General features: G+C 43.9%; 1 protein-coding gene across 4 annotated transcripts in view; it reads left to right on the top strand.

Annotated features, from left to right (window-relative positions):
• sema5ba (sema domain, seven thrombospondin repeats (type 1 and type 1-like), transmembrane domain (TM) and short cytoplasmic domain, (semaphorin) 5Ba) overlaps positions 1–13,142 on the top strand; it is a 335,820-nt gene that overhangs the window by 184,631 nt on the left and 138,047 nt on the right. For all 4 annotated transcript variants that reach the window (XM_072579920.1, XM_072579916.1, XM_072579917.1 and 1 more), the window contains exon 8: positions 8,443–8,656. In XM_072579920.1, the coding sequence (XP_072436021.1) occupies positions 8,443–8,656 (214 nt within the window). The remainder of the gene's footprint in view (positions 1–8,442; positions 8,657–13,142) is intronic.

Below are 13,142 nucleotides of genomic sequence, written 5' to 3'. Positions count from 1 at the left end.
CCACTCGCTTCTCAGACAGTTTATTAAAATGAAAGAAGAACCAAACATCTAGGAATTATCAGCAACACTGGCCAACTTACAACTCACAGCACAGCCCATTTAATCATTCATTCAGTGATTCAATTAGGGGGAAAATCTCAGCACTGCAGAAAATCCTGTCTTCTCTCGTTGACGTGATTAGACTAATGTAGGGTGATGCTGTCGCCAGGTGACATTCGGCGATGGGTTGACCATACTTTATGTGCTAATGCTGAAGGGAGAAGGATCTTATATTCTAAGTGCTCTGAGTAGATTATAAATTCACTGCACCTTAGACAAAATGGGAATGAGTTTGACTGTGTCGTAAGAGTCATGCAGCATAGAAACAGGCCCTTCAGCCCAGCATGTCCATGCCGAACAACAGACACCAAACTGCGCTAATCCCATTTACCCACACTTGGCCCATAGCCTTGTATGCTGTGGCATCACAAGTACAGATCAAAAAGTTCACGGTCTGCTCTTCCGTCTCTGAGTCAGAAAGTTAAGGGTCCAAGTCTTGATCAAGTTGAACATTTCAGCTGCCACTCCTGTCTGCAGTACTGAGTGAGTGCCTCACTGTCAGAGGTGCTGCCTTTTTTTGATGAAGAGCTGATAGTATCACTGGATTCATAAGGTCACTGGACTCCAGGCTAATGCTCTGGAGAGACTGGCTTAAATGACAGCTGGTAACATTTAAATTCATTGAATATATTTGGAAATTTAAAAAAAAACAATATCAGTGGTAATTGGTCAGGTTAGATCTGTCCTGCTTTTTATGTACAGGACATACCCTGGGAAATTTCCACATTGTTGGGTAGATGCCAGTGTTGTAACTGTAGTGGAAGAGCTTGGCTAGGGGAGCAGCAAGTTCTGGAGCACAAGTCTTCAGTACTACTGCCGGGATGTTGTCAGGGCCCATAGCCTTTACTTTATCCTTCACATGATATCTTGTGGAGTGAATCAAATTGGCTGAAGACTGGAATTTATGATACAGAGGATCTCTGGAGGAGTCCAGGATGGATCATCCACTGGATACTTCTGGCTGAAGATGGTCGCGAATGCTTCAGCCTTATCTTTTGTGCTGATTTGCTGGGCTCTTCCATCATTGAAGATCAAGATATTTGTGGAGCCTCCTTCTCTAGTGAGTAGTTTAATTGTCTACCACCATTCACGACTGAATGTGGCAAGACTGCAGAGCTTAGATCTGATCCATTGATTGTGGGATCGCTTAGCTCTGTCTATCACTTGCTGCTTACGCAGTTTGGCATACAGATTGTCCTGTGTTGTAGCTTCACCAGGTTGAATCCTAATATTCAGATAGATGTGGTTCTGCTCTTGGCTGCATCTCCATCGAACCAAGGTCGATCCCCTGCCTTGGGTGGCAGATATGCCGGGCCATGAGGTTACAGATTGTGCTGGAGTACAGTTCTGCTGCTAATGGCCCACAGCGCCTCATGAGTGCCCAGTTTTGAGTTGCTTGATCTTTTCGAAGTTGGTCCCATTTAGCACAGTGCAGGTACCAGACAAGACGATGGAAATTATCCGCAAGGTGACAGTTGGGCTCCACAAGGATTGTGTGGTGGTCACTCTCAGTGATACCATCGTGGACAGATGTGATGGGGTCAATGATGAGGATGTGCAGGGTAACTCCCTCCTGACTGAACCACTGTCTGTGAAGGTGATGGTGATGTCCAGGAGAGTTTCTGTAAGTTCTATGAGTATGACAATGTGTGAGACAACTCTCCCAATTTTGAGACTAACCACCAGATGTTAACAATTAGGACTTTGTAAGGTCGTCAGGGCTGAATTTGCTGTTGTCCAGTTTCATTCCAATGCGACTGTTCAGCACTTTGCTGCAACTGAGGGCCTTGTTGGGCCATTTCAGAGGGTGGTTAAAAATCCACTACACTACTGTCGGCAGATAGATAGGGATGCTACAGAATGCGTTTGAGACCAAAACATTGAATGTTTTCAAGAAGGAGTTGGATATAATTCTTAGGGCTAAAAGGGTCAATGCGTATTGGCTGGTAGTGCGAACAGAATGTCGAGTTGAATTGAATGGTGGAGCAGGTTCAAAGGGCTAAATGGCCTACTCCTGCTCCTATTTGCTAATTTTCTTTCTTTAAGGCCATTAGTCAACAAGATGGCCTTATAGTCGACAATGGTTTTCAAGGTCATTATTGGACTTGTATTTCTAGACTTTTTGTTCTTTAAATTCTGCCATCTGGATCTGTGGGATTTGGACCCAGGGCCCTGGAGCACTACCTGGGTCTCTGCTTTACTAAAGCAAGTATAGCACTGGAGAGATTCAGCAGGACTGGCAGCATCTGTGGAGAGAGAGAGAAACAGAGTTAATATTTCCCGTCTGAAATGGCTCTTCTTCAGAACTTCAGTAGATTTGAAATGTTAACCCTGCGTGCTCTGAGCTGAATGAGCACAAATTTCTGGAAGTTCACCTGCTTGCTGCATGGTATCATACTTAGCACAGTCAGGATTATTTATTAATTGTTGTCTGATTACATAATAGCACCTAATGTTGGTCATGGTGTCCTGAGCTTTGCAAGCATGGGCTAAGTTGAGTATGAGCAACACTCTCACGGATAGTCAAAGTGACTCAACATTAGAAATGGTCTTCTAGGTTCTTGGGCCATGGGCCATGTCTGTGACCTAGGCTTTCGAGCAACTAATGGCAATCCTGAGTCAAAGACCTATTTGGGGAGACATCCTTAACTGCCGAGAGCAGTGAGTCACATTGATCATCTGTTCCTTAAATATTTGCCATGAATATTAAAATGGAGGCGGAGGCAATGTAGAAGATGAATTCAATCACATATGATTTCATTATTCAAACCCAGTCACTTTGTTTCACAGCTGCCAGCAAATGGCGACTAGTGGTGATTGATGATGCCAAACAATGTCACGGTGACATTGCCTCATCACCGATCCACTTTATATGAAATTTCTCTCTGCGTTGCTTTCTCCTGTGGCATTTGGAAGGGCCTGGACCTAAGGTGGATGTAAAAACGTCCCGTTGAAGTGTTTCAAAGATGAGCAGAGTTCCTCTTCTGTGGTCTCCCACCCGATATTTATCCCTCTCCCAACATCCTAAAAAAACACAGACAGTCTGCTCAGTGCAACAACAACTTGCATTTACATTGCACCTTTCATGTTGTGGTCTGTCCCAAGGTGTGTCGCAGCAGTGACTATCAAATGCGATCTGACACTGACCTACACAACGAGATGCTAGGGTAGACGGCCATAAGCTTCTGAGAAAGCAAGAGTTTTTAGGATTTCCCTCTCAGGTGGCCTGTGGACCAATCAGCTGCCTTGTGTCCCTGGAAGTAATGCTAGACTCTAAAGTACCTTTTTGGCTACTAACACACTTTGGGACGTCAAGAGGTCACCATATCAATGTGAGTGTTTCTTGCACACAGGCTTGAAGGACTCTCCCTGTTCCTGTCTTTTAGAATGACCTCCATTTTCCCAGCACAGTGTAAATATTCATTAATCATGATTTAATTTGTAACGTACGCTCATTAGAAATCTGCTGTTGCGTGTCACAACCAACATAATGAAGTCAAGAGCACTGGAATGTAATAGGCTGCTGTGTACGTGAAAGAAAGAGAAAGGGGAAGTGGAAATGCAACAGTGAAATAGAAACCGATCATTTGTAACATGGGGAAATGTCCCAAATGCCAATTAAGATTGACATAGTGCCAGATAAAGAGTTTTCAGTAGAGATCAGAGAAGGCACCTTGAGGGTGATAGGAAGGGTAGACTAAGGTGGGAAAGTTTTGGGAGGGAATCTTTGTCAAGGCATTAGAAGGCATGGCCAACAACAGTGGGGTGAAGGAAATTGGTGATGCAGATAAAACAGGTAACACATTGGAGATAAAGACGAGGAGGAATTTCTTCTCTCAGAGGGTGGTAAACCTCTGAAATTCTTCACTGCAGAGGGCTGTGGAGGCTGGATCATTCAAGGCTGGGGTAGACAGATGTTTAATCAGTGAGAGGAGCAAGGATTATGGGGAAAAGGTTGGAAAACAGAGATGAAGATGATCAGATCAGCCTGTGCCACCCCATATTCTGAGATGATGCCCCCTGATCCTAACCTCTCCTAAAGGGGCAAACACCCTTTCCTTATCTATCCTGTTAAGTCCCCTAAGAATCCTCTATATTCAAATCCCTCCATAATCTTGTCTTATTCCCATCCTTGTAACCCCCAACCCAACAGCCTTCTGAAAGTCCAACTCCCCTCCAATTCCGGTTTTATCTGCATCACCAATTTCCTGCTGGACGATAACCTGGTGTTGTATGTTTTTAACTTTGTATACCCCAGTCCAACACTGGCATCACAAAATCAGATCCGCCATGATCACATGAAATGGTAGAGCAGATGGGCTGAATGGCCTTCTCCTGCCCTGCTGTCTTCTGGGCAAAGATGAGAATTTTCAGTTTGAGAAGCAGTTGGTCTTTGTAGTTCTGATTGCTGCAGTGATATCAATCATAGCCATGAGGGGAATTACGTAAGGAATGGGAGAGTTGGTGAAGGAGGAATGAAATCCCGCTTTGATGGAGACATAGAGAGGGCAGGTTAAGTTTCTGAGTAGAGACAGTTTGTCGGAATGAACTTAATGTGTACGAATTGACTTAAACAAGATCTGAAGCTACCTTTATCAATTTGTTACAAAGAGAGCACATTTTTTGGGAGGCATTGTGGCTCAGTGGTTAGCATTACTGCCTCACAGCACCAGGGACCTCGGTTTGATTCCAGGCTCGGGTGACTGTATGGAGTTTGTATGTTCTCCCCATGTCTGGGTGAGTTTCCTCTTGGTGCTCCGGTTTCCTCCCACAGCCCAAACTTGTTAGGTCAATTGACCATGCCAAATTGTCCATAGTGTTCAGGGATGTGTAGGTTAGATGCATTAGTCAGGGGAAATGTAGAGTAATAGGTTCGGGGAATGGGTCTGGGTGGGTTACTCTTCGGAGGGTCGGTGTGGACTTATTGGACTGAAGGGCCTGTTTCCACACTGTAGGGATTCTGTGATGTCTATGAAACATTTACAAAACTGTGGGCAGGAACAGAAAGAACAGCAAAAGCACAAAGAGGAATGTTCTTGGTAAGCTTTTTGTGTGGTCAGTGAGGTATGTAAAAAAGAGCAGGGGGGAAGAGGCTTTGAGTTCTGGACAGCTCCGGGGTCAGACAATGAAGGGACACTAGGGAGCAGCCAAACAGGATGGATTAGAGGGAACAAGGAGGGAAGAGTGAATTAATCTTCAAGGACATTGAGATGGAACTCAGTGAGATGACGTGGGAAAAGCCACAGAACAAAGTAAATGAGGGAATTGTTATGACTGAGGCTAGTCTTACTGCACCATGGCCACCATATACAATAAAAATACTGTTCAGAGCATAGAACATTACAGTTTCTAGTTACCAAGGTGACCAACTAAATACCTTATCACTCTCAGGGCTTAAACAAAGAACAAAGAAAATTTACAGCCCAGGAACAGTCCCTTCGGCCCTCCAAGCCTGTGCCAATCCAAATCCACTGTCGAAACCTATCGCACAATTCCTAAGGATCTGTATCCCTCTGTTCCCCACCTACTCATGCATCTGTGCAGGCATATGTTAAATGAATCTACTGTGCCTGCCTCTACCACCTCTGCTGGCAACGCGTTCCAGGCACCTACCAGACTTTCTGTGTGTATCCCCTTAAACTTTTCTCCTCTCACATTGAATGCATGACCTCTCATTATTGAATCCCTCACCCTGGGAAAAAAAGCATATCGCTATCCACCCTGTCTATACTCTTCATGCTTTTTTGAAGACCTCAATCAGGTCTTCCCTCAATCTCCTTTTTTCTAATGAAAACAATCCTAACCTACTCAACCTCTCTTCATAGCTAGCACCTTCCATACCAGGTAACATCCTGGTAAACCTTCTCTGCGCCCTCTCCAAAGTGTCCATATCCTTTTGGTAATGTGGCGACCAGAACTGTACACAGTAATCTAAATGCGGCAGAACCAAAGTCGAACAAACAAAAGATCTATTAATCAGGTTTCTTAAATAAAAACAATTATTATCAAAACAAAACTTATTCAATAAAGATATAATAATTGTTTAACATAGTTTTTCTTTATTCATGGGATGAGGGCATCATAGCATTTATTGCTCAGAGGGTAGTTAAGAGTCAACCAGACTGGGTAAGGACAGCAACTTCCTTCCCTTAAGGACATTCATGATGGCTTTTTCCCCAACAATTGATTCACAGTCAGCATTAGACTCTTACTTCCAAAGTAAGGTAGGATTTGAATGCAGGTCCCCAGAACATTACCTAGGTCTTTGGATTTACATTCATGCGATTGTACCACTAGGCCATTACCTCCCCCTAGTTATAGAAGTATAAATGCTTATCCCTCTAAATATCCCAAAACAGGGAGCACATATACACACTCTTATATACAGACACAGATGCTCACACTCTTAAATACACACACACACACACGCACAAACACACACACACACACCTCTTTGAGTTTCTCATCAGGTAAAGAGAGGGGGAGAAAGCAGATTTTTCTGCTGAGATTAGCTTTCTGAACAACAAAAAAATAATTTGGCCAAAGGGTTACTTTTGAAAGTGAAAGGATGATATGTAGGATGTACCAGAGTTTGTTCCTCTAATGTTCTGACATGTCTGGTCAAATCACTATTCAGGCACAATTGTCTCCGAAGTCTTACAGACTGAGCTTACTCGGGAAAAGAACAACTAAGTTTCAGTCTGAACTGATATGAGGGTTTTCTTTTCAGAAATGAGACAGACCAGCTGGGTAACAAGTTTATAGCAGGCTTTCCTCCAAATCCTGTTCTTAGGAGGCTTCCATCCCAGAGAACCAGATAAAGCGATAACTAAGACTGTCACTATTCAAAACTCCCTAATAGGGTTTACAGTAAATCAAGCAGTTTTCAGCATTGTTTCTAGGAAGCCTTGTTTGAAAAACACTATGATGTGGAGGTGCTACTGTTGGACTGAGGTGAACAAAGTTAAAAATCACACAACACCAGGTTATAGTCCAACAGGTTGTTTAACTCTGCAAAAACTACAAAGTAATTTAAATGTTTTCTTCTTAAGAAGCCACACTAGGTCTAAAACTTGGAATAAACTCTGTTTTGAACAAACCATTCAATCTTAGGCCATGCAAGCAATATTGTAGCACGACAAAGTACTTGCTTTTAAACAGAGCTCTTTCAAGACTTCAGGCTGTCCTAAATCAATTCACACCAATCAAATTCCTTCCGAAGTGCAGCCACAGTTGTAATGCATAAAAATACAGCCCCAAACTCTGACAAAAAAACAATGCAACAGTAACAAGGTGACCTGTATCTCTTTAGTAACGTGGTTCCTGGGGGAAATTTTGACCTGGACACAGAAGAGAGTTTCTCCACTCTGAAGGAGCACTTTGTGACTTTTAGCTGACAATAGACAATAGATGCAGGAGTAGGCCATTCTGCCCTTCGAGCCTGCACCGCCATTCAACATGATCATGGCTGATCATTCCCAATCAGTATCCTGTTCCAGCCTTATCTCCATACCCCTTGACTCCACTATCTTTAAGAGCTCTATCCAATTCTTTCTTAAATGAATCCAGAGACTGGGCCTCCACTGCCCTCTGGGGCAGAGCATTCCACACAGCCACCACTCTCTGAGTGAAGTAGTTTCTCCTCATCTCTGTCCTAAATGGTCTACCCCGTATTTTTAAGTTGTGTCCTCTGGTTCGGCACTCCCCCATCAACGGAAATATGTTTCCTCCTGCCAGAGTGTCCAGTCCTTTCATAATCCTATACGTTTCAATCAGATCCCCTCTCAGTCTTCTAAAGTCAAGGGTATACAAGCCCAGTCGCTTCAGTCTTTCCGTGTAAGGCAATCCTGCCATTCCAGGAATTGACCTCGTGAACCTACGCTGCACTCCCTCAATAGCCAGAATGTCTTTCCTCAAATTTGACGGTGGTATCTCAATCCTAATTTTAATGTTTCACCTGAAAGACAACAACCCTGAGTGTTTAGCACTACCTCAGTACTGTGGGAGTATGAAAGGGGTTCGGATAAAGGACAGGGACTGGTGTTCTGAATTCTTTGCATGTGGATGTAAAAAGAGCAGGAAGTTGAGTTGGCAAAACTGAGCTTTGGAAACGTCTGAAACCGAGGCAGTAGTTCAAGAGCTGATGGGATGGGAAGGCGGAGTTCGAGCTGAGCAGAAATTTGCAATCATCTTGATTCAATGAGATGAAACATTGAAAAAAGGGGTGGCGACGGATGCCAAGCATCCTCATATCTTGCAGCTGATGGGGAAAAGCAGTGAGGATAAAGTAATGCGCACGCTGCAGTGACTCAGACTGTGTGCCCATGTGATTGCTTCCTCCAGCTTGGGGACCTGGGCCAAGTGCTGGACAGGATGAATGGTGTGGCAAGATGTCCTTACGATCCTAGACACAATTCCACTGCCGTGATCACGTCCCGGGGAGAGCTGTACGCAGCCACTGTGATCGACTTCTCAGGTCGCGACCCCGCCATCTACCGAAGCCTGGGAAATAGACCTCCTCTCCGAACTGCGCAGTACAACTCCAAGTGGCTTAACGGTACGTCGTGAACTGCAGGCAGCATCTCTACAGAGGGGAGCGCTGTCAGGGGGCTTGAGTGAGAACTGAATGTAGTGATGATTCATTTTGTTGAAGAAAAGGTGCGATGAATTTGATTAACGTGACTTTGAATTGCTGCTAGAAAAATACCTATTATTTATCATTCCTCTCTTACACTGTAACTTGCATGATTTGCATTTCTTAAGCACTTTATGCCGTGTACGATTGTATAGTTTGTGCTGTCAATGTAGCACCCTCAGTCCTGGAGGAACCCTGTCTCAGTTTTACTGTATCAGTTGTATATGGTAGAAGTGACAAAGAAAAGCTAATCTATTACATGCTACTCCAGCCAAGGTGGAGCAGATAGGGTCCAGTACCCAACTGCATCCTGGCACCTTGTCGGGCGATGCCACGATTTAAAAAAAATTCATCTTTCTTTTCAACTTCCTCCATACTCCTCACCCTTTCCTATTTCTATAGCCTCTTCCAGCCCCGCACTGGCACCTTCACCCACCCCCCTCACTGAGATCTCTCTCTTCCTGTAATGCTTGCCAGTCCCACCATCCTGCTTCATTGGGCCTTCAGCTGTCTCACAACTGCCTGCTACCCTCCATGTGTGACCTTCCCCTCCACGCATCGACATGCAGTTTCACACCCATTGCCCACTACCCATCCTGCCTGGTGATTGGTATCAATTAGTGATGGGCACTGACCCCTGGTTAGGAGCAGTACCCTCACTGCCCTTCCACTGATCTCCCAATCCACCAGCATCCAGCTACAACCACCCTCTTTGGCTGCTGACCTTTAGCTCACCTTGCTAAAGAAACTGCCAACTGTTTCCTTCGCATCCCTCCGTCACCAACCTGACCCTCCATCGCTTTGATGCATCGTCTACCATTAGTCACTAACCAAAGAGCAGTTAAATTTGTTTGAATTCAGTAAGTCTGAGATTAAAAGCTGGTCAAGTGGTGACCACTGTTGATTGTTGTTAAAAACCCTTCAGGTTCATGAATGTCCTTTAGGGAACGAAATCTTATCAGGTCTGGCCTACGTGTGGCTCCAGACCCACAGCAATGTGGTTGACTCTTAAATGCCCGCTGGGCAATTAGGGATGGACAATGCTCACATCCCTTGAATAAATCAAGAGAAAACTTGGTTTTAATGGTTCCCAATTCTTGATCTGAGCTTTTCTTGAAGGTGCCACGGAAGGTGTCAGGTCTGGTTGAATGCAGCAGATGAGCTTCCTGTGACCTTCCTGCCGACCCCTGACCCCACCAGTGGCAAAGATGGTGTCAAACAGCAAACCCATCAATGAGCCAACTGAGGCTTTTGTGACATTTTCATGATTGTCCTTGATTAAGTGTCAGCCACTGGGATTGAGATGAGGAGAAACTTGTTCACTGAGAGAGTGAAGGATTCTTTGGAATTCTCTACTCTGGAGAGGTGTGGAAGCTCAATCGTTTTGCAGATTGAAGACTGAGATGAATAGAGTTCTATTTATTAATTACATCAAAGGACATGAATGTTGTTGAGACTTACAATCGGCCAAGATGTGAAACAATGAAGCAGACTTGAAGGGATTGAGCAGCCTCCTCCTGCTCTTATATTTCTAAAGTTCTCATCCCATTGTCACCAGAATTTAACCAGACTTGACAGAGACATTGTCTTTACAGGCTGACAGGAGTGGGTGTTGGGTCTGACCTTAATAAGCCCTTCTTGGGCCTGCTGGAGGGCTGTCCAAATCCCAACTCCATCCCCCCCACCCACCCCATCCCTAATCACAGGGCAGCTGATGTTCCCAGACTTTCTTCACTGTCTGATGTTTTAGCCGGTAGCTGGGATGGGAAACCTGGAATCCCATCAATTCTACCCCTTAAAAATTAGTTATAGAGTCATAGAGATGTACAGCACAGAAACAGACCCTTCGGTCCAACATGTTCATGCTGATCAGATATAAACCAATCCAATCCCATTTGCCAGCATTTGGCCCATACCTCTCTAAACCCTTCCTATTCATATATCCATTCAGATGCCTTTTAAATGGTGTCATTGTACCAGCCTCCACCACTTGCCCTGGTGGCTCATTCCAAACATGCACCACCCTCTGCATGAAAAAAGTTGCCTCAGGTCAATCAGACCATCATTCAGGCTCTTCAACCAGTTTCTGCAATCTTTTGATCTGTCCCAGGCAGATGTTTCAGCTCAGGCCTGCACAAACAGGCCTGAGCTGAAACATTGGAATGATAACACAGAGAAGGCTGGAGAAACTCAGCCTGGAGAGAGTTACTGTGTCAAACCTGATGTCGAGGGGTTGGAAATTGTTATGTTTTATATTCCTTTGGCCGTTGCGGAGGAGAGGCAAAGGGAACAAAATGCTGCAGAGCCCCAAAAGATGGAGAAGAGATAAAGAGATGTAAAATGGTTATAGATTTTGGGTGAAAATGTGTCCTCTGTATAGTGAACAAGATGAATCAGGCTTGCGCTATGGAGTGAGCAGAGGAAATGTAAGAAGAATGGAAAACGACCATCATGTGATTAGGTTCTGAAATTGAGGAATTTGTTAAATACGTTCAAGAAAAATTTCTTGATCCATAGGTAACTGTACCTAATAGAGAAGGAGCAAAACTTGACCTTCTCTTGGGAAATAAGGCAGGGAAAATGACAGAAGTATTAGCGGGGGCACACTAGATCATAATTCTAATAGGTTTAAAATAGTTATGGAAAGGGATAAACCTTCAATAAAAGTTAAACGTCTAAAACTGGAGATCAGAGCTGAAAATGTGTTGCTGGAAAAGTGCAGCAGGTCAGGCAGCATCCAAGGAGCAGGAGAATCGATGTTTCCGGCATGAGCCCTTCTTCAGGAATGAGGAAAGCCCTTCCTGAAGAAGGCTCATGCCCGAAAAGTCGATTCTCCTGTTCCTTGGATGCTGCCTGACCTGCTGTGCTTTTCCAGCAACACATTTTCAGCTCTGATCTCCAGCATCTGCAGTCCTCACTTTCTCCTAAACTGGAGTAAAGCAAATTTTAATGGTATGAGACAAGAACTTTCAAAAGTTGATTGAGTGGACTGTTTACAGGTGCAGGCTGACAAATAGGAAGCTTTCAAAAATGTGATAGCGGGAGTTTGGAGGCATTACGTTCCTGTTAGAGTGAAGTCTAAGTCTGGTAAGAGTGGGGACCAATGGATGAATAAAGATATTGAGGATCTAGTCAAGAGTAAGAGAGAATCAGATATCAGATATGGACAATTAGGATCAAATGAATCTCTTGAAGAGTGTAAAGAGTGTAGGGGTGTTCTTAAGAGGGAAATCAGGAAGGCAAAGAGGGAATATGAGATAATGTTGGCAGATAAAGTTAAGGATAATCCAAAGTGGTTCTACAAGTACATTAAGAGCAAAAGTGCAACTAAAGAGAATATAGGACCCCTTAAAGATCAACACAGTCATCTATGTGTTGAACCTCAGGAGATGAGAGAGATGCTAAATGAATATTTTGTGTCAGGTTTCACTATGGAGAAAAAAGTGGAGACTAGAGAACTCATGGAAATAAATATTGATGTTTTGAAAACAGTTCACTTTACAGAAGAGAGAAATGCTGGACATCTTAGAAAACATGAAGGTGAATAAATCTCTGGGACCTGATCAAGTGTATCCCAGGATCTTGTAGGAAGTTAGGGAAGGAATTGTGGTGCTCCTAGGTGAAATATTTGTATAATCTATAACCACAGGTGAAGTGCTGGAAGACTGGAGGGTGGCTAATATTGTGTCTTTATTTAAGAAAGGCTATAAGAAGAAGCCTGGGGAACCATTGACCTGTGAGTGACATCACTGGTGGGTAAGTTGTTAGAGGTGATAGGAGAGAACTTACATACTTTTGAAGAGGCAAGGACTGATTAGGGATAGCCAGCATGGCTTTGTGTGAGGGAAATCATGTCTCACAAATGTGATTGAGTTTTTTGAGGAAGAAATCAAAAAGATTGAGGAAAGAGCGTAGACGTTATTTACGTGGACTTTACTAAAGCCTTTGACAAGGTACCCCATGGTCGACTAATTAGTAAAGTTAGATCACATGGGATTCAGGGAGAGCTTACCAATTGGTTACAAAATTTGCTTGATGGTAGGAGATAGAGGGCGGTAGTGGAGGATTGGTTTTTGGACTGGAGACCTATCACCAGCGATGTTCCACAAGGATTGGTATAGGGTCCTCTTTTGTTCGTCATTTACATAACCAGTTTAGATGAGAATTTTGGAGACATAGTAAATTTGCAGGTGACAGAGAGACAATGAAGAAGGGTATCTAAGGTTATAAAAGGGGTCTTGATCGATTGGGTCGATGGCCCGAGGACTGGCAGATGGATAAATGTGAGATATTGCATTTTGATAAAACAAATAAGGGCAGGACTGATACAGTTAATGACAGGGCCCTGAGTAGTGTTGTAGAACAAGAAACCTAGAGATTCAGATACATAGTTCTTTGAGATTTGCAT

This window comes from Chiloscyllium punctatum, chromosome 10, assembly GCF_047496795.1.
Source record: "Chiloscyllium punctatum isolate Juve2018m chromosome 10, sChiPun1.3, whole genome shotgun sequence".
In the NCBI taxonomy this organism is placed as follows: domain Eukaryota; kingdom Metazoa; phylum Chordata; class Chondrichthyes; order Orectolobiformes; family Hemiscylliidae; genus Chiloscyllium; species Chiloscyllium punctatum.
This window is presented reverse-complemented; position numbering and strand designations above follow the sequence as displayed.